The sequence below is a fragment of the Tenebrio molitor genome, chromosome 8 (assembly GCF_963966145.1).
Source record: "Tenebrio molitor chromosome 8, icTenMoli1.1, whole genome shotgun sequence".
NCBI lineage: Eukaryota > Metazoa > Arthropoda > Insecta > Coleoptera > Tenebrionidae > Tenebrio > Tenebrio molitor.
In genome coordinates, this window is record NC_091053.1 from 19,828,237 (window position 1) to 19,849,987 (window position 21,751).

At 37.1% G+C, this 21,751-nt stretch overlaps 2 protein-coding genes across 2 annotated transcripts in view; one reads left to right on the forward strand and one right to left on the reverse strand.

Moving 5' to 3' along the window:
* The window catches only part of LOC138136846 (E3 ubiquitin-protein ligase RNF126-like), a 209,027-nt gene that overhangs the window by 122,982 nt on the left and 64,294 nt on the right, over positions 1-21,751 (forward strand). The window lies entirely within an intron of this gene.
* LOC138136387 (uncharacterized) overlaps positions 1,376-21,751 on the reverse strand; it is a 36,672-nt gene continuing 16,296 nt past the window's right edge. The window contains exons 3-4 of the mRNA XM_069055563.1: positions 19,258-19,358; positions 1,376-18,774 (exon numbers count right to left, since the gene is read on the reverse strand). Coding sequence (XP_068911664.1) covers positions 3,640-18,774; positions 19,258-19,269 — 15,147 coding nt within the window. The 5' untranslated portion in view covers positions 19,270-19,358 and the 3' untranslated portion in view covers positions 1,376-3,639. The remainder of the gene's footprint in view (positions 18,775-19,257; positions 19,359-21,751) is intronic.

Sequence of the window (21,751 nt, forward strand, 5' to 3'; positions counted from 1 at the left end):
TTACGAGAGAACGAGAGAATGTAGCATTTGTCACGATTCAAGGGGAGACCATTACTGCGACACCAACCATAAAGCACATCAACATTTGATTGCAAACGCATACAGTCAGAAATATCTCTAATAGTACAGCGTGATCAACAAGGACTGAAGCTGTTGGCAGCAAATGACAGTAAAATATTCCCAAAGTATGAAAATTTTTTGTGCGTCAATGTTGGCACCCGCTGCAAGTTGTGAATGTCAAAAAATTTAGGTTATGTTACGAGTTGGTAGTTTTAAAACACGATACGTACAAAACGACCAAAAACAGTATAAAAAGTAATTAGCCGTACTTAATTAAATGGCCCAGTGTTTCGATATTCATAAAAGCGCATGCCCCTGCTGAGAAACAGAAACATGATGCAGGGATTGGATCCGGGAAAATTTGTAAGGGTGGAACTTTAATTTCTTCTTTAAAATGGTTAGGCAACTTCCATATGACAAGCTTGTACTGTAAGGGAAAGGAATGACGGGATTTTTAATGGTAAGAATTATTAGGCCCTGCATTAAACGTGCCCAACAAAGAACTTTGGATGCGTGTGTTTTAGATAAGAATCACACCTGTTTGGAGTGAAAGCTTTCGCACTGACTTTCGAGGGTTTTGTTCCATTCTACCTCGAACATTCTCGACTACATCTTCTGTAAATGTAGATGATGTTCTACCAGTAGCTTTTGCCTTTTTCCATCACTGGTTTGTAGGTAACGTTGCACCAATCTCGTGCAATGCTGCCTAAACGCAACTAAGGTATATAACAACTGGCTCGGGGAACATTTGTTGAAATTGGTGAAATGCATTATCCGTGCTCCGTGGAATACTACCAACCGTTAGCAGCATCAAAATTTCCATTCCGAAAGTACGCCATACCAATAAAAATGTCTTGTTATAGTGTAAAAACCATTTTAATAAATAAATTGATACAAAAATGACACTTGATTTTGAAGTTTGAATTTGTCCGTCAAAATTGACAACTGAAAATGTAATGCTACCAATTTCACTGAAATTTTCATCATGTTGTCATTGTTGCCAACAGCTTCAGTCCTTGTTGATCACTCTGTAGAATACAGCTTAACATCATCAGCAAACAAAAGCACATTTAAACTAAATATTTCAACGATATCGTTAATAAACAAAAGGAAAAGCAAGGGACCTAAATTAGACCCTTGGGGAACACCTGAATTTACAACTAGCCGAGCAGAATAGAAACCTAAAATATTTACGTAACAAAAACGATCCGATAAATAAGACTCGAATAGATTTAAAAGAGAGTCACTGAATCCGAAGTGTCTGAGTTTATTTAATAAGATATTATGATCGATGCGATCAAATGCTTTTGAAAAATCGGTGTAATTGTTTTATTGTTAACTTAACACAAGTATGGAACGACATAGAGTCCCGCTTGGCTTACCTACCGACATTTAACGACAACAAAACAGAAATCATTAATAAGTAATAAACAAAACTTAAAGCTAACCTAACTTACTATTAACAAACTAAAGTCGGTTTTTGATATTATTGCAAATAAGTCGTAAAACTGGGTTGTCATAAATCAATAATAATCACCGCTTAACACACGCATATGCAAATTTCTTTTGTCGGGAATATACTGCGCTTGGCTTACGTTAACCAACTGGCCATCCTCGTTCTGAAAGCTGTGTGCGGGCGTGAGAGTGAGAAAACATGATGTTTGGAAGATGCTAAGTAAGGGACATTACTTTAGAGCAGGAAATCCAAAAAGTTCATCCTCTTAGAAATATTAATTCTTCTGCTAATAATTAATTATTCATGAAATGTTTTGGACGCACTGGAATCTGTCAGCGCTTCGGTCGTTTTATGGCTTAGCTGCATCGGCCTCACAAACAGAGTATACGCGCGGATATCGGGGGGAGCCAGTCGAAATGGCATTTCACGACCCGTTTCCTTAGGTCTACAAAGTAAAAATCCGATTGGCCTTGTGACGAAGTACTCGGTCTCGTCCGGCTTATCGTGAAGGAGAAGTTGAAGCGTCTCTTCAGATTCTGGGTCCTGCAGAGTTTCTTCGGTTCCGGTCTCTTGGAAAGAAAATCTGGAAGTTTCATTTTCCTTACTCGGAAAATGTTGCAGGTCAAAACCGCGTTGTTGGTATTCCATGGTCGTCCCAACTTTGGCATTTTTGATGGCTTTGTTGTCGGATCTCACCAGGAACCGATGATATTCCAAGTAAGGTCAGTCCCTTCGGAAGTTCCAAACTAGAATGAGGCATTCTTGTTCGCCACTGTGGCACCTCTGCCCTCTGGCACCCAAACTGATATATTTGCGTGAGCGAAGACATGGTTTTCTTGATCCACTTCCTGGAACACCACGCCTAACATGTTCATGCTGTCGGCATTGGTCTGCAATACTCAGAGTCATATCGGGCTCGGACGGTGTAGCGAGGAGTATGTGGTGAAAGACCGCTCCATGGCCCGAAATGGGTTGTATACGGCGCAGATACAGGTCAACTTCTTCTGGTTAATTAAAGGATGCTCCTTTCTGAATTAGTAAATCGACTGTTTCCGAATGACCTCTTTCAAATGCCAAATGTAAGGGAGATTTCTCATCAGTTGTAAGGGCGTTAACAGATGCTCCTTTCTCGATTAGTAATTCTGCTGTTTTTATATTTCCACGAATAACAGCCCAGTGTAGCGGAGTTTGATTATTAGTTGTAAGGGCGTTAACAGATGCTCCTTTCTCGATTAGTAATTCTGCTGTTTTTATATTTCCACGAATAACAGCCCAGTGTAGCGAAGTTTGATTATTAGTTGTAAGGGCGTTAACAGATGCTCCTTTCTCGATTAGTAATTCTGCTGTTTTTGAATTTTCACTTTGAGCAGCCCAATGTAGCGGAGTTTGATTATCAGGTGTAAAGGCGTTAACAGATGCTCCTTTCTCGATTAGTAATTCTGCTGTTTTTATATTTCCACGAATAACAGCCCAATGTAACGGAGTTCCATTATTAGTTGTAACGGCGTTAACAGATGCTCCTTTCTCGATTAGTAATTCTGCTGTTTTTGAATTTTCATGTTGAACAGCCCAGTGTAGCGGAATTTGATTGTTAGTTGTAAGGGCGTTAATAGATGCTCCTTTCTCGATTAGTAATTCTGCTGTTTTTATATTTCCACGAATAACAGCCCAGTGTAGCGGAGTTTGATTATTAGTTGTAAGGGCGTTAACAGATGCTCCTTTCTCGATTAGTAATTCTGCTGTTTTTGAATTTTCACTTTGAGCAGCCCAATGTAGCGGAGTTTGATTATCAGTTGTAAAGGCGTTAACAGATGCTCCTTTCTCGATTAGTAATTCTGCTGTTTTTATATTTCCACGAATAACAGCCCAATGTAACGGAGTTCCATTATTAGTTGTAACGGCGTTAACAGATGCTCCTTTCTCGATTAGTAATTCTGCTGTTTTTGAATTTTCATGTTGAACAGCCCAGTGTAGCGGAGTTTGATTGTTAGTTGTAAGGGCGTTAATAGATGCTCCTTTCTCGATTAGTAATTCTGCTGTTTTTATATTTCCACGAATAACAGCCCAGTGTAGCGGAGCTTCATTATCAGTTGTAAGGGCGTTAACACATGCTCCTTTCTCGATTAGTAATTCTGCTGTTTTGAATTTTCACTTTGAGCAGCCCAATGTAGCGGAGTTTGATTATCAGTTGTAAAGGCGTTAACAGATGCTCCTTTCTCGATTAGTAATTCTGCTGTTTTTGAATTTTCACGTTGAGCAGCCCGATGTAGCGGAGTTGCATTACCAAATCCAAGAGCGTTAACAGATGCTCCTTTCTCGATTAGTAATTCTGCTGTTTTTATATTTCCACGATCAACAGCACATTGTAGCGGAGTTTGATTATTAGTAGTAAGGGCGTTAACAGATGCTCCTTTCTCGATTAGTAATTCTGCTGTTTTTATATTTCCACGATCAAGAGCCCAGTGTAACGGAGTTTCATTGTCAGTTGTAAGGGCGTTAACAGATGCTCCTTTCTCGATTAGTAATTCTGCTGCTTTTGAATTTCCATATTGAGCAACCCAGTGTAGCAGAGTTTGATTATTAGTTGTAAGGGCGTTAATAGATGTTCCTTTCTCGATTAGTAATTCTGCTGTTTTTATATTTCCACGAATAACAGCCCAGTGTAGCGGAGTTTGATTATTAGTTGTAAGGGCGTTAACAGATGCTCCTTTCTCGATTAGTAATTCTGCTATTTTTACATTTCCGCTATCAACAGCCCAGTGTAGCGGAGTTTCATTGTTAGTTGTAAGGGCGTTAATAGATGCTCCTTTCTCGATTAGTAATTCTGCTGTTTTTATATTTCCACGAATAACAGCCCAGTGTAGCGGAGTTTGATTATTAGTTGTAAGGGCGTTAACAGATGCTCCTTTCTCGATTAGTAATTCTGCTGCTTTTGAATTTTCAAGTTGAGCAGCCCAATGCAGAGGAATTGTAAGGGCGGCGTTAACAGATGCTCCTTTCTCGATTAGTAATTCTGCTGTTTTTATATTTCCACGATCAACAGCACATTGTAGCGGAGTTTGATTATCAGTTGTAAGGGCGTTAACAGATGCTCCTTTCTCGATTAGTAATTCTGCTGTTTTTGAATTTTCAAGTTGAGCAGCCCAATGCAGAGGAGTTTGATTATCAGTTGTAAAGGCGTTAACAGATGCTCCTTTCTCGATTAGTAATTCTGCTGTTTTTGAATTTTCATGTTGAACAGCCCAGTGTAGCGGAGTTTGATTGTTAGTTGTAAGGGCGTTAATAGATGCTCCTTTCTCGATTAGTAATTCTGCTGTTTTTATATTTCCACGAATAACAGCCCAGTGTAGCGGAGCTTCATTATCAGTTGTAAGGGCGTTAACACATGCTCCTTTCTCGATTAGTAATTCTGCTGTTTTTGAATTTTCAAGTTGAGCAGCCCAATGCAGAGGAGTTCCATTATCAATTGTAAGGGCGGCGTTAACAGATGCTCCTTTCTCGATTAGTAATTCTACTGTTTTTATATTTCCACGATCAACAGCACATTGTAGCGGAGTTGCATTACCAAATCCAAGAGCGTTAACAGATGCTCCTTTCTCGATTAGTAATTCTGCTGTTTTTATATTTCCACGATCAACAGCACATTGTAGCGGAGTTGCATTACCAAATCCAAGAGCGTTAACAGATGCTCCTTTCTCGATTAGTAATTCTGCTGTTTTTATATTTCCATGATCAACAGCACATTGTAGCGGAGTTTGATTATTAGTTGTAAGGGCGTTAACAGATGCTCCTTTCTCGATTAGTAATTCTGCTGTTTTTGAATTTTCAAGTTGAGCAGCCCAGTGTAGCAGAGTTTGATTATTAGTTGTAAGGGCCTTAATAGATGCTCCTTTCTCGATTAGTAATTCTGCTGTTTTTATATTTCCACGAATAACAGCCCAGTGTAGGGGAGTTTGATTAAGAGTTGTAAGGGCGTTAACAGATGCTCCTTTCTCGATTAGTAATTCTGCTGTTTTTGAATTTTCATGTTTAACAGCCCAGTGTAGCGGAGTTTGATTGTTAGTTGTAAGGGCGTTAATAGATGCTCCTTTCTCGATTAGTAATTCTGCTGTTTTTGAATTTTCAAGTTGAGCAGCCCAATGCAGAGGAGTTTGATTATCAGTTGTAAAGGCGTTAACAGATGCTCCTTTCTCGATTAGTAATTCTGCTGTTTTTGAATTTTCATGTTGAACAGCCCAGTGTAGCGGAGTTTGATTGTTAGTTGTAAGGGCGTTAATAGATGCTCCTTTCTCGATTAGTAATTCTGCTGTTTTTGAATTTTCAAGTTGAGCAGCCCAGTGTAGCAGAGTTTGATTATTAGTTGTAAGGGCCTTAATAGATGCTCCTTTCTCGATTAGTAATTCTGCTGTTTTTATATTTCCACGAATAACAGCCCAGTGTAGGGGAGTTTGATTAAGAGTTGTAAGGGCGTTAACAGATGCTCCTTTCTCGATTAGTAATTCTGCTGTTTTTGAATTTTCATGTTTAACAGCCCAGTGTAGCGGAGTTTGATTGTTAGTTGTAAGGGCGTTAATAGATGCTCCTTTCTCGATTAGTAATTCTGCTGTTTTTGAATTTTCAAGTTGAGCAGCCCAATGCAGAGGAGTTTGATTATCAGTTGTAAAGGCGTTAACAGATGCTCCTTTCTCGATTAGTAATTCTGCTGTTTTTGAATTTTCATGTTGAACAGCCCAGTGTAGCGGAGTTTGATTGTTAGTTGTAAGGGCGTTAATAGATGCTCCTTTCTCGATTAGTAATTCTGCTGTTTTTGAATTTTCAAGTTGAGCAGCCCAGTGTAGCAGAGTTTGATTATTAGTTGTAAGGGTCTTAATAGATGCTCCTTTCTCGATTAGTAATTCTGCTGTTTTTATATTTCCACGAATAACAGCCCAGTGTAGGGGAGTTTGATTAAGAGTTGTAAGGGCGTTAACAGATGCTCCTTTCTCGATTAGTAATTCTGCTGTTTTTGAATTTTCATGTTTAACAGCCCAGTGTAGCGGAGTTTGATTGTTAGTTGTAAGGGCGTTAATAGATGCTCCTTTCTCGATTAGTAATTCTGCTGTTTTTGAATTTTCAAGTTGAGCAGCCCAATGCAGAGGAGTTTGATTATCAGTTGTAAAGGCGTTAACAGATGCTCCTTTCTCGATTAGTAATTCTGCTGTTTTTGAATTTTCATGTTGAACAGCCCAGTGTAGCGGAGTTTGATTGTTAGTTGTAAGGGCGTTAATAGATGCTCCTTTCTCGATTAGTAATTCTGCTGTTTTTGAATTTTCAAGTTGAGCAGCCCAGTGTAGCAGAGTTTGATTATTAGTTGTAAGGGCCTTAATAGATGCTCCTTTCTCGATTAGTAATTCTGCTGTTTTTATATTTCCACGAATAACAGCCCAGTGTAGGGGAGTTTGATTAAGAGTTGTAAGGGCGTTAACAGATGCTCCTTTCTCGATTAGTAATTCTGCTGTTTTTGAATTTTCATGTTTAACAGCCCAGTGTAGCGGAGTTTGATTGTTAGTTGTAAGGGCGTTAATAGATGCTCCTTTCTCGATTAGTAATTCTGCTGTTTTTGAATTTTCAAGTTGAGCAGCCCAATGCAGAGGAGTTTGATTATCAGTTGTAAAGGCGTTAACAGATGCTCCTTTCTCGATTAGTAATTCTGCTGTTTTTGAATTTTCATGTTGAACAGCCCAGTGTAGCGGAGTTTGATTGTTAGTTGTAAGGGCGTTAATAGATGCTCCTTTCTCGATTAGTAATTCTGCTGTTTTTGAATTTTCAAGTTGAGCAGCCCAGTGTAGCAGAGTTTGATTATTAGTTGTAAGGGCCTTAATAGATGCTCCTTTCTCGATTAGTAATTCTGCTGTTTTTATATTTCCACGAATAACAGCCCAGTGTAGGGGAGTTTGATTAAGAGTTGTAAGGGCGTTAACAGATGCTCCTTTCTCGATTAGTAATTCTGCTGTTTTTGAATTTTCATGTTTAACAGCCCAGTGTAGCGGAGTTTGATTGTTAGTTGTAAGGGCGTTAATAGATGCTCCTTTCTCGATTAGTAATTCTGCTGTTTTTGAATTTTCAAGTTGAGCAGCCCAATGCAGAGGAGTTTGATTATCAGTTGTAAAGGCGTTAACAGATGCTCCTTTCTCGATTAGTAATTCTGCTGTTTTTGAATTTTCATGTTGAACAGCCCAGTGTAGCGGAGTTTGATTGTTAGTTGTAAGGGCGTTAATAGATGCTCCTTTCTCGATTAGTAATTCTGCTGTTTTTGAATTTTCAAGTTGAGCAGCCCAGTGTAGCAGAGTTTGATTATTAGTTGTAAGGGCCTTAATAGATGCTCCTTTCTCGATTAGTAATTCTGCTGTTTTTATATTTCCACGAATAACAGCCCAGTGTAGGGGAGTTTGATTAAGAGTTGTAAGGGCGTTAACAGATGCTCCTTTCTCGATTAGTAATTCTGCTGTTTTTGAATTTTCATGTTTAACAGCCCAGTGTAGCGGAGTTTGATTGTTAGTTGTAAGGGCGTTAATAGATGCTCCTTTCTCGATTAGTAATTCTGCTGTTTTTGAATTTTCAAGTTGAGCAGCCCAATGCAGAGGAGTTTGATTATCAGTTGTAAAGGCGTTAACAGATGCTCCTTTCTCGATTAGTAATTCTGCTGTTTTTGAATTTTCATGTTGAACAGCCCAGTGTAGCGGAGTTTGATTGTTAGTTGTAAGGGCGTTAATAGATGCTCCTTTCTCGATTAGTAATTCTGCTGTTTTTGAATTTTCAAGTTGAGCAGCCCAGTGTAGCAGAGTTTGATTATTAGTTGTAAGGGCCTTAATAGATGCTCCTTTCTCGATTAGTAATTCTGCTGTTTTTATATTTCCACGAATAACAGCCCAGTGTAGGGGAGTTTGATTAAGAGTTGTAAGGGCGTTAACAGATGCTCCTTTCTCGATTAGTAATTCTGCTGTTTTTGAATTTTCATGTTTAACAGCCCAGTGTAGCGGAGTTTGATTGTTAGTTGTAAGGGCGTTAATAGATGCTCCTTTCTCGATTAGTAATTCTGCTGTTTTTGAATTTTCAAGTTGAGCAGCCCAATGCAGAGGAGTTTGATTATCAGTTGTAAAGGCGTTAACAGATGCTCCTTTCTCGATTAGTAATTCTGCTGTTTTTGAATTTTCATGTTGAACAGCCCAGTGTAGCGGAGTTTGATTGTTAGTTGTAAGGGCGTTAATAGATGCTCCTTTCTCGATTAGTAATTCTGCTGTTTTTGAATTTTCAAGTTGAGCAGCCCAGTGTAGCAGAGTTTGATTATTAGTTGTAAGGGCCTTAATAGATGCTCCTTTCTCGATTAGTAATTCTGCTGTTTTTATATTTCCACGAATAACAGCCCAGTGTAGGGGAGTTTGATTATGAGTTGTAAGGGCGTTAATAGATGCTCCTTTCTCGATTAGTAATTCTGCTGTTTTTGAATTTTCAAGTTGAGCAGCCCAATGCAGAGGAGTTTGATTGTTAGTTGTAAGGGCGTTAATAGATGTTCCTTTCTCGATTAGTAATTCTGCTGTTTTTATATTTCCACGAATAACAGCCCAGTGTAGGGGAGTTTGATTAAGAGTTGTAAGGGCGTTAACAGATGCTCCTTTCTCGATTAGTAATTCTGTTGTTTTTGAATTTTCATGTTGAACAGCCCAGTGTAGCAGAGTTTGATTATTAGTTGTAAGGGCCTTAATAGATGCTCCTTTCTCGATTAGTAATTCTGCTGTTTTTGAATTTTCAAGTTGAGCAGCCCAATGCAGAGGAGTTCCATTATCAATTGTAAGGGCGGCGTTAACAGATGCTCCTTTCTCGATTAGTAATTCTACTGTTTTTATATTTCCACGATCAACAGCACATTGTAGCGGAGTTCGATTATTAGTTGTAAGGGCGTTAACAGATGCTCCTTTCTCGATTAGTAATTCTGCTGTTTTTGAATTTTCAAGTTGAGCAGCCCAATGCAGAGGAGTTCCATTATCAATTGTAAGGGCGGCGTTAACAGATGCTCCTTTCTCGATTAGTAATTCTGCTGTTTTTATATTTCCATGATCAACAGCACATTGTAGCGGAGTTTGATTATTAGTTGTAAGGGCGTTAACAGATGCTCCTTTCTCGATTAGTAATTCTGCTGTTTTTGAATTTTCAAGTTGAGCAGCCCAGTGTAGCAGAGTTTGATTATTAGTTGTAAGGGCCTTAATAGATGCTCCTTTCTCGATTAGTAATTCTGCTGTTTTTATATTTCCACGAATAACAGCCCAGTGTAGGGGAGTTTGATTAAGAGTTGTAAGGGCGTTAACAGATGCTCCTTTCTCGATTAGTAATTCTGCTGTTTTTGAATTTTCATGTTGAACAGCCCAGTGTAGCAGAGTTTGATTGTTAGTTGTAAGGGCGTTAATAGATGCTCCTTTCTCGATTAGTAATTCTGCTGTTTTTGAATTTTCAAGTTGAGCAGCCCAATGCAGAGGAGTTTGATTATCAGTTGTAAAGGCGTTAACAGATGCTCCTTTCTCGATTAGTAATTCTGCTGTTTTTGAATTTTCATGTTGAACAGCCCAGTGTAGCGGAGTTTGATTGTTAGTTGTAAGGGCGTTAATAGATGCTCCTTTCTCGATTAGTAATTCTGCTGTTTTTGAATTTTCAAGTTGAGCAGCCCAGTGTAGCAGAGTTTGATTATTAGTTGTAAGGGCCTTAATAGATGCTCCTTTCTCGATTAGTAATTCTGCTGTTTTTATATTTCCACGAATAACAGCCCAGTGTAGGGGAGTTTGATTAAGAGTTGTAAGGGCGTTAACAGATGCTCCTTTCTCGATTAGTAATTCTGCTGTTTTTGAATTTTCATGTTTAACAGCCCAGTGTAGCGGAGTTTGATTGTTAGTTGTAAGGGCGTTAATAGATGCTCCTTTCTCGATTAGTAATTCTGCTGTTTTTGAATTTTCAAGTTGAGCAGCCCAATGCAGAGGAGTTTGATTATCAGTTGTAAAGGCGTTAACAGATGCTCCTTTCTCGATTAGTAATTCTGCTGTTTTTGAATTTTCATGTTGAACAGCCCAGTGTAGCGGAGTTTGATTTTTAGTTGTAAGGGCGTTAATAGATGCTCCTTTCTCGATTAGTAATTCTGCTGTTTTTGAATTTTCAAGTTGAGCAGCCCAGTGTAGCAGAGTTTGATTATTAGTTGTAAGGGCCTTAATAGATGCTCCTTTCTCGATTAGTAATTCTGCTGTTTTTATATTTCCACGAATAACAGCCCAGTGTAGGGGAGTTTGATTAAGAGTTGTAAGGGCGTTAACAGATGCTCCTTTCTCGATTAGTAATTCTGCTGTTTTTGAATTTTCATGTTTAACAGCCCAGTGTAGCGGAGTTTGATTGTTAGTTGTAAGGGCGTTAATAGATGCTCCTTTCTCGATTAGTAATTCTGCTGTTTTTGAATTTTCAAGTTGAGCAGCCCAGTGTAGCAGAGTTTGATTATTAGTTGTAAGGGCCTTAATAGATGCTCCTTTCTCGATTAGTAATTCTGCTGTTTTTATATTTCCACGAATAACAGCCCAGTGTAGGGGAGTTTGATTAAGAGTTGTAAGGGCGTTAATAGATGCTCCTTTCTCGATTAGTAATTCTGCTGTTTTTGAATTTTCAAGTTGAGCAGCCCAATGCAGAGGAGTTTGATTGTTAGTTGTAAGGGCGTTAACAGATGCTCCTTTCTCGATTAGTAATTCTGTTGTTTTTGAATTTTCATGTTGAACAGCCCAGTGTAGCAGAGTTTGATTATTAGTTGTAAGGGCCTTAATAGATGCTCCTTTCTCGATTAGTAATTCTGCTGTTTTTGAATTTTCAAGTTGAGCAGCCCAATGCAGAGGAGTTCCATTATCAATTGTAAGGGCGGCGTTAACAGATGCTCCTTTCTCGATTAGTAATTCTACTGTTTTTATATTTCCACGATCAACAGCACATTGTAGCGGAGTTCGATTATTAGTTGTAAGGGCGTTAACAGATGCTCCTTTCTCGATTAGTAATTCTGCTGTTTTTGAATTTTCAAGTTGAGCAGCCCAATGCAGAGGAGTTCCATTATCAATTGTAAGGGCGGCGTTAACAGATGCTCCTTTCTCGATTAGTAATTCTGCTGTTTTTATATTTCCACGATCAACAGCACATTGTAGCGGAGTTGCATTACCAAATCCAAGAGCGTTAACAGATGCTCCTTTCTCGATTAGTAATTCTGCTGTTTTTATATTTCCACGAATAACAGCCCAGTGTAGGGGAGTTTGATTAAGAGTTGTAAGGGCGTTAACAGATGCTCCTTTCTCGATTAGTAATTCTGCTGTTTTTGAATTTTCATGTTTAACAGCCCAGTGTAGCGGAGTTTGATTGTTAGTTGTAAGGGCGTTAATAGATGCTCCTTTCTCGATTAGTAATTCTGCTGTTTTTGAATTTTCAAGTTGAGCAGCCCAATGCAGAGGAGTTTGATTATCAGTTGTAAAGGCGTTAACAGATGCTCCTTTCTCGATTAGTAATTCTGCTGTTTTTGAATTTTCATGTTTAACAGCCCAGTGTAGCGGAGTTTGATTGTTAGTTGTAAGGGCGTTAATAGATGCTCCTTTCTCGATTAGTAATTCTGCTGTTTTTGAATTTTCAAGTTGAGCAGCCCAATGCAGAGGAGTTTGATTATCAGTTGTAAAGGCGTTAATAGATGCTCCTTTCTCGATTAGTAATTCTGCTGTTTTTGAATTTTCAAGTTGAGCAGCCCAGTGTAGCAGAGTTTGATTATTAGTTGTAAGGGCCTTAATAGATGCTCCTTTCTCGATTAGTAATTCTGCTGTTTTTATATTTCCACGAATAACAGCCCAGTGTAGGGGAGTTTGATTGTTAGTTGTAAGGGCGTTAATAGATGCTCCTTTCTCGATTAGTAATTCTGCTGTTTTTGAATTTTCAAGTTGAGCAGCCCAATGCAGAGGAGTTTGATTGTTAGTTGTAAGGGCGTTAATAGATGTTCCTTTCTCGATTAGTAATTCTGCTGTTTTTATATTTCCACGAATAACAGCCCAGTGTAGGGGAGTTTGATTAAGAGTTGTAAGGGCGTTAACAGATGCTCCTTTCTCGATTAGTAATTCTGTTGTTTTTGAATTTTCATGTTGAACAGCCCAGTGTAGCAGAGTTTGATTATTAGTTGTAAGGGCCTTAATAGATGCTCCTTTCTCGATTAGTAATTCTGCTGTTTTTGAATTTTCAAGTTGAGCAGCCCAATGCAGAGGAGTTCCATTATCAATTGTAAGGGCGGCGTTAACAGATGCTCCTTTCTCGATTAGTAATTCTACTGTTTTTATATTTCCACGATCAACAGCACATTGTAGCGGAGTTCGATTATTAGTTGTAAGGGCGTTAACAGATGCTCCTTTCTCGATTAGTAATTCTGCTGTTTTTGAATTTTCAAGTTGAGCTGCCCAATGCAGAGGAGTTCCATTATCAATTGTAAGGGCGGCGTTAACAGATGCTCCTTTCTCGATTAGTAATTCTGCTGTTTTTATATTTCCATGATCAACAGCACATTGTAGCGGAGTTTGATTATTAGTTGTAAGGGCGTTAACAGATGCTCCTTTCTCGATTAGTAATTCTGCTGTATTTATATTTCCACGAATAACAGCCCAATGTAGCGGAGTTTGATTATTAGTTGTAAAGGCGTTAACAGATGCTCCTTTCTCGATTAATAATTCTGCTGTTTTTAAATTTTCATGTTGAGAAGCCCAGTGTAGCGGAGTTTCATTATCAGTTGTAAGGGCGTTAACACATGCTCCTTTCTCGATTAGTAATTCTGCTGTTTTTGAATTTTCACTTTGAGTAGCCCAATGTAGCGGAGTTTCATTATCAGTTGTAACGGCGTTAATAGATGCTCCTTTCTGAATTAGTAATTCTGCTGTTTTTATATTTCCACGATCAACAGCCCAGTGTAGCGGAGTTTCATTATCAGTTGTAAGGGCGTTAACAGATGCTCCTTTCTCGATTAGTAATTCTGCTGTTTTTGAATTTTCAAGTTGAGCAGCCCAATGCAGAGGAGTTCCATTATCAATTGTAAGGGCGGCGTTAACAGATGCTCCTTTCTCGATTAGTAATTCTGCTGTTTTTATATTTCCATGATCAACAGCACATTGTAGCGGAGTTTGATTATTAGTTGTAAGGGCGTTAACAGATGCTCCTTTCTCGATTAGTAATTCTGCTGTATTTATATTTCCACGAATAACAGCCCAATGTAGCGGAGTTTGAATATTAGTTGTAAGGGCGTTAACAGATGCTCCTTTCTCGATTAATAATTCTGCTGTTTTTAAATTTTCATGTTGAGAAGCCCAGTGTAGCGGAGTTTCATTATCAGTTGTAAGGGCGTTAACACATGCTCCTTTCTCGATTAGTAATTCTGCTGTTTTTGAATTTTCACTTTGAGTAGCCCAATGTAGCGGAGTTTCATTATCAGTTGTAAGGGCGTTAACAGATGCTCCTTTCTCGATTAGTAATTCTGCTGTTTTTATATTTCCACGATCAACAGCCCAGTGTAGCGGAGTTTCATTATCAGTTGTAAGGGCGTTAACACATGCTCCTTTCTCGATTAGTAATTCTGCTGTTTTTGAATTTTCACTTTGAGTAGCCCAATGTAGCGGAGTTTCATTATCAGTTGTAACGGCGTTAATAGATGCTCCTTTCTGAATTAGTAATTCTGCTGTTTTTATATTTCCACGATCAACAGCCCTGTGTAGCGGAGTTTCATTATCAGTTGTAAGGGCGTTAACAGATGCTCCTTTCTCGATTAGTAATTCTGCTGTTGGCGAATTTTCACTTTGAGCAGCCCGGTGTAGCGGGGTTACATTACCAAATCCAAGAGCGTTAGCAGATGCTCCTTTCTCGATTAGTAATTCTGCTGTTTTTGAATTTTCACTTTGAGCAGCCCAATGTAGCGGAGTTTGATTATCAGTTGTAAGGGCGTTAACAGATGCTCCTTTCTCGATTAGTAATTCTGCTGTTTTTGAATTTTCACGTTGAGCAGCCCGATGTAGCGGAGTTTCATTATCAGTTGTAAGGGCGTTAACAGATGCTCCTTTCTCGATTAGTAATTCTGCTGTTTTTATATTTCCACGATCAACAGCCCAGTGTAGCGGAGTTTGATCATTAGTTGTAAGGGCGTTAACAGAAGCCCCTTTCTCGATTAGTAATTCTGCTGTTTTTGAATGTTCACCTTCAGCAGCCCAATGCAGCGGAGTTTCATTATCAGTTGTAAGCGCGTTAATCGATGCTCCTTTCTCAATTAGTAATTCTGCTGTTTTTGAATTTCCATATTGAGCAGCCCAATGCAGCGGAGTTTCATTATCAGTTGTAAGCGCGTTAATCGATGCTCCTTTCTCAATTAGTAATTCTGCTGTTTTTGAATTTTCCCATTGTGCAGCCCGGTGCAGCGGAGTTTCATTGTCAGTTGCAAGGGCGTTAACAGATGCTCCTTTCTCGATTAATAATTCGGCTATATCCACATTTCCCTTAAAAGCAGCAATGTGCAACGGAGTTTCACGATTATTTGTGACGGCATCTACAATTTCTCCCTCGTCTATTAATAATTTGACTTTTTTCACATTCCTACTGTAAGCAGCCAAGTGTAACCGAAATTCGTTGTTATTTTTAAGGTCTTCATGAGATATTCCGTTTTGGGTTAAAAGTCTGGGTGTTTTCATAATTCTACTGAAAGGTTTAGTTAACTTCAATAAGTTGTGCGTCAATAAATTGGCTGTTCGTTCGTGTCCATTTTCAAGAGCTAAAGTTAATGGAGTTTTCTGATTCTCTGTTTTACAATATTTATATGCCCCTTTTTCGAGTAACATTTGGACCGCATATGTTTTTCCGCGCTTTGCAGCTAAGTGTAGAGCAGTTTCTCCACGTTCATTTCTGGAATTCACATAAAAATAGTACTTATTTTGAAGAGTATCAAATACAAAGCGTAATGTTTCGTCTTCTTGGAAGTAACAGTTTTTTATTGTGTGCTCAATGATAGTAAAATTGTTTAGTTTTAAATAATTGTTGCTTCTTTTGCTGTTTTCGAGTATTGCTGACAACAACTTTGTACATCCATGTGTCAAGCAGAAAAGCACACAGTTGTCATTATTGATATATTTTTTGATATACTGATGTAATTCCTCTTTTGGATATTCACATCTTTTTAGGATCATTTCTACAGTAACAAAACTTTTATTCTCGAAAGCATATTCCAAGACATTCCATTCGAACAAATTGTCGCAATCGGCGTAGTTAAATTTCACCATCCTTTCTAAAATACTTATGTTTGTCAAATACTCTATGGTTTCTATAGAGACAATGAAACATGACTTCGGACCTACAAATCTTGGTTCAATGTACGTCGCTAGATGCAGTGGATTGCGGCCAGCTTTGTCGTGAACGTTTTTGTCATCAATATATTTTTCAATTTCATCTACATTTCGATAGATCACGGCCAAATGTAGAGGATTATCTTCGGCAAGTATGACACTTAAAATCATCATCAAGTTCTTGTGTCCGTCGGAAAACAGTTCTTCTCGTATGAGACGAGCTTTGTCGAAGTTGTTTGAGAAAAAGCGGGCAGCAAAATATTCTCGATAGGTTGGATGTTCGAAGAGTGCTTTTTCTTCGTCGTTTACCTTTGTTACGATTCCCAAAGGGTCCTTGTTCGTTTTAATTTTATTTAAAAAACGTCTCGCTCGTCTCAGATCCATTTTTAGTTTTTGAAAAACTAAATCATCCAACACAGAATGCACCGCTAGGTTTTCGTATATTTCTAAAGTATCTTCCACATCTGCCCAGGTTTGAGTTGGATTTTTCGACTCTTTATTTCGATTATGTTCGAATCTTCCACAAAAAAACAAATCATACATTTTTGTGAAAAGAAATTTGTGTTCGGTCACGTTTCGATGTAGTTCTTTGTCGTCGAGGAGATTTTGCGTTATGATGTAAAGCTGAAGAACTTTACCCAAAATTTGACAATTGTTGTCGATGTCAGAGTTGTTAAAAATTTTACCAATTATGTTTTCTATTTGTTCATGGTTATATTCTTTCATCAAGCGATTCTCTATGTAGAATTTCTGTTGCTCTTCCTCAATTTCCTCCATGTCCATCACTACTTTGCCGAAACGCTCTTCTAATTTCGTTTTTAGATTTTTTCGAGAAGAAATCCAAATGTGAAATCCCTTAGACGACAGTTCTTTGACGGAATCCAAAACGTTGTCGACGCAACTCTTTTCAACTTCGTCGAGACCGTCTAAAAAGAAATATACTTTTTTCTTCGACCGAAAAGCGTCTCTAATGTGCTTCGAAAAACTATTTTCGTTTCCTTCCATTAAATGGTTTAAAAGTTCATCGGCGTCGTGTTTTGTTTTAAAGAATTCATTATGTGTTTTGAGGTCGACTTCGATTGTCCAAAACCTGGAATCCCATTCCTTTTTCAAGTTCTTCAACATCGTCGTCTTGCCCATACCGGGATCGGCACATAAAATATTGAGTGGTCTTATTAAACCATGAATATGATTTTCTTCTATTGATATGATTATAAAATCTTTATCTTCGGAAATTCTTAGATAGACTACAGATTTATTGTTACTTTTTTCTGAAACATCTTGGAGTAATTGGTTCGAACATTCTTCATTCGTCGATATGATCGTTGGTTCATTTGAAATGTGTGTCGTGTTCAAATAATCATGAACATCGACGACTTTAATGTTGCGCTTAAGAATTTCATTTTGTATCTTTCTCACTTTTCCGTCCAATTTGACAACGGCTAAATTGTTCTCAAAAAATTTACCATCCAAAAATTCATCGATTGTTTTAACTTTGAAAGAAACTTTTCTGTTTATATAAAATGGTGGAAGACTCTCTGTTGTTTGTCCGATTGAAAATGTTCCCTTTAACATTTGCAGCACTTCATTTGCTTCGACGTGTTCACAAATTTCTTCACAGGAATCGATCAGTCCTTTTAGTGTCGTCTCTTTCCTGCCCTGAAGTGATAGGCGACATGTCCGAGTGACCTCGCTGTACAATTCATCATTGCTCCGTAAGTCGTTCACATTTTCGAAAATTCGAAATCTTGACAGTTTAGCCGATTGAATTTTTTGACCCACCAAGATAAATTTGATTTTACTTCCTAGTTGATGTAGTTCCATTATTTTGTAAATCAACTCTTCTGAAATGTCTTTGAAATTGACGATGATTGGTTTTTTCAAAAAATACTGCAACACTTTTAATTTTATTTGTGGCTCCAATTTGGTTTCGGTTTTTTCAATAATTTTACTTTTTTTTGCTAAACTGATGCAAGATTGATTAAGTAACGTATCGGGGATGCCTGATCTTTTAAGATCAGAATCTTCTACCAAATTTTCATCAACATTTTCGAACAAATTATTTTTTATCAAAGTGACGTCAAATTCTTTAACTACTCTTTCAAATAATTTCAATTTCTCTTCTTGCGAAACCAGGAGATGACGATTTGTTACAAATGGAGATAAAAAGATATCAATGAGATGAACATTCACCGTTGTTTTATCAATAACCTTATTTGTGAATCTGTTTTGATGCCATTTTCTGAACAAATTCAGATATTTCGGAACCACATCATCTTTGGTATTCAAAATCTTGACCGTGTCTAGTTCAATATCTTTAAAATTTTTCTGACAAACAAAAAGTCTAAATTGTGCAAAAAATATTTCGTAGTCTGATTTTTTTATTTTCCCATCTTGAGGAGTTTTATCGTTGACTTCAAATCTGTACACGTTCCCTCCACCGAAACTCGTATTAAAAATATTAAAAATTTCATCACAACAGTCGTCTTGGATCATCTTGAAATTCTTCACTTCTTTTGACCGTTTGGGATCGAATTTGGCGTTCGTGTAGAGAATAAATTGACGTCGTTTGTTATCGTCGCTCAAACCGTTAAACGATTCACAATATTTCTTCAAACTGAAATCGCCCTTCTCCGCTTCGAAAGTTCCAGGTGACAAACGCTTGTTTTTTGTTTCCTTATGTTTCAGTTGTATCGCAAAAGAAACTTGTGTTTTGTTTCTTGTAACGTCAATTACGACGTCGTCCATGTTTCCCATATCCTGGACGTTACTTTGAATGTGGAAATCTTCAATATTTTCTTTGTTGAGTTTTAATGCAAAGTATGCAGGAATCAGTACTTCGTACTCGATTCCGAAACCAGGTGTGTTCTACAAGAGAGAATTTTTTAACTTCCGATGGGTAAATATTCTCGATATTTAAAAAAGCAGTAATCAAGGTTTAAAAATGAATTTTCAAAATTGCAATTAACTCCAAAGAGTCGAAGTAGAAAAGTGAATTGTATGATGGTTTTCGTTAAAATTGTTAAATAAAAAACAAGAGAATAAATAAATCTGTAAAGATTGTGTTGAAACGATACAATCTAAACTAAATTCAATTCAAGCAAAAATGTTGGAATGTGATAAAAAATAACAAGATTTAGGCACGTGGCATATACCTACTCGTAATTATCCACCAAATAAGATAAACTTAACAATATGAATTTAATTTAAAATAATTTACATAACTTAAAATAAAATGTTTTCATTTAAATATGAATATTTTAAATTTTAATGAATTTAAAAATAGTATTAGAGTGTTGCAACTCCAAATTCGTAGATAAAAACAACGTAAATTCAGTAAAAGATTCTTACCTGAGGTGGCATTATTGAACAAAATTAAAATAGTTACTCCAGGGAACAATTGAATCGATTACGAGAAACAAATTCAGTTTAATTTTGGGTCTTGTGGTTCACTGAAACAAAATTTTAAAAATTAACACAAAATATTATGCATTCACGATCTTTTTGGGATCGAGTTGGCTATGATTTTTTCTTTTCATGTTGGACTAACTGACTCACTGATGCAACGGATGCAATTTTTTTTTCTGTCAGTGTCTGTTCGACATTTCCTTGCCACCGGATTGCCAGATTTATTATTTTAATATTCGTAAGAAACTAAATGATTTATTAAGCATGTAAAAATAATTAAAATTCCCGTCAAAGCAACAGTCAAAATTGCCAAAATAATTTGATACGATAAAAAATTTCTATTAAACGATTTAATTTAATTTAAAAATAACAGATCAGATTCAAGAGATCCGGCAACAATGTACCTATTCAGAAAATATAACCCTAAACTGAAAACAACCTAACCTAACACAAAAAGTGTCAATTTCCTTTAGGGAATTTAGTTATCACCGAGGTACTGCCAACAAAATCACTAGATGGCCATAACCAACTCGGTCCCAAAAAGATCGTGAATGCCTTATACTTAAGTATATCGTTGTTGCTTTTATGAAAAATAATATCGGGTGTTCATTTAATATTCTGGTAGCATCACCATTCACTTTCAAACCATTGCGAAAATAACTTTCAATCAAAAACGTTTTCTGTTCTAACGTGAACACTAGCAAACAGTAAACCTCTCTGAACGCAAATGTCAAAATGTGACAGTTCTACTCTAATTTTACTAACCGGAAGTTCAAACGACGACATGCCTTAACAAAAATAAAATATTTCCATAGGTAATGCTACCAGAATATTAAATGAACACCCGATATATAATAATATCCGGCCTTCAAATAAATATCTATTTAGAGTAGGCGTAGGCGACATTCTAATTCTAGTAGTGTAAAGTAATTTTTGTAGGTAACCAATTATTCTCCGGAGTTACACAGGTTACATAGTAAGCTTTTTCCCAATTTCATATTGTCATATTCCGTGGAGGATGAATAGGGAGAATGCACTACAAGAATTAAAAATATTTTCTAACTTAATTTTATTTCGTTAAAATGTCAGACGTTTCTTGTGTCATTTTCTACGCTGGAAAAATGTTGCAAACAATTGAATATCCATAGGTTGCTCTAAATATAAATTTATTTGAAGGCCATTTAGTTATTTATGCAATAAGTATCGATATAAAACAGTACTTTCTTAGAAGTCGGTGGTCAAGTGTAAATATATAGACCCGGTTGTATAAAGCGATGTCAAGTTCTTGTTAAAGTTAACATAATGTCAAGCGATCTGATTGGGGTATATTTAAAATTTGATTTAAATCAGCCAATCAAATGGGCGGATTTCCGACTTGAGGCCTTGTTAGCTGACACGATGTTAACTAAGCTTTATACAACCGGGCCTTAAGGCTGTATGACACGATGCTAAATTTTGTAGAAAATTTGTTAGAAAATGAGAGAGGACCAATGAACGATCAGGATCTGACAAAGACAGACTATGATCCTGATCGTTCATTGGTCCGATCGCGGGTCTCTCTCATTTTCTAACAAATTTTCTACAAAATTTAGCATCGTGTCAAACAAGCTTTAGAGTTCTTTTACAATCATAACTATTTTACCAGAAGTTCAAATTAAGAAAAATTTTGAGCAAAAATATTGAAGTATGAAATAAAGTTCCTGAAATAAATTTCGCTAATCCAGCGACGTCTCTGTACAAAAGCTCATTGATCGATAAGTCGTTCAAATTTTAGAAAATTCGAAATCGTGACAATTTCTTGACCCCGACGCAGGTAAATTGCGCACACGGTTAAAATTGTTCAGGGGTTTTGACCAGGTAGCTGCAACCAAGGGATTAGCATCGTTCAAGTGTTGCTCGCATTTCCAAGGTATGTGAGTCATTTTATTCACTTCAGTATGGCGCATCCAAATATCTTTAATTTTGTAAATCTTCTTATTACATTTCAGACTACCGTCTAAATAAAAATAAGAAGCGCCAATGTTGAAAAAAAACCTATGTGGCAAAATAATAAAGAAGCAGTTGTCCTTAGAGGAATGCATTAATTTATATAAGAATATTTTTTCTTCTGAATCACATAGATTCAATTATGTAAAAATTGTAAGTTACCGCAATTTACCTACAGAACCCAAAGATGTACCGAATAATGTCAAAAAAAGTCCGATATATTTATTTCGGAGTGTTAAAGCCCAAGTGGTTAAAAAAAGATCATTATCTAGTCCTGAACGAGAATTATTATGACTGAACGTCCGTCGTCACCACTGGTGCGCAATTTACCTGTATTTTAAAAGACCCTTTGGGTCTCTGAATGTCAAATTTGACCAGTGTGCGCAATTTACCATACCCCCTTGACCCATCAAGATAAATTTTATTTCGCTTCATAGTTGGTGGAGTTCCA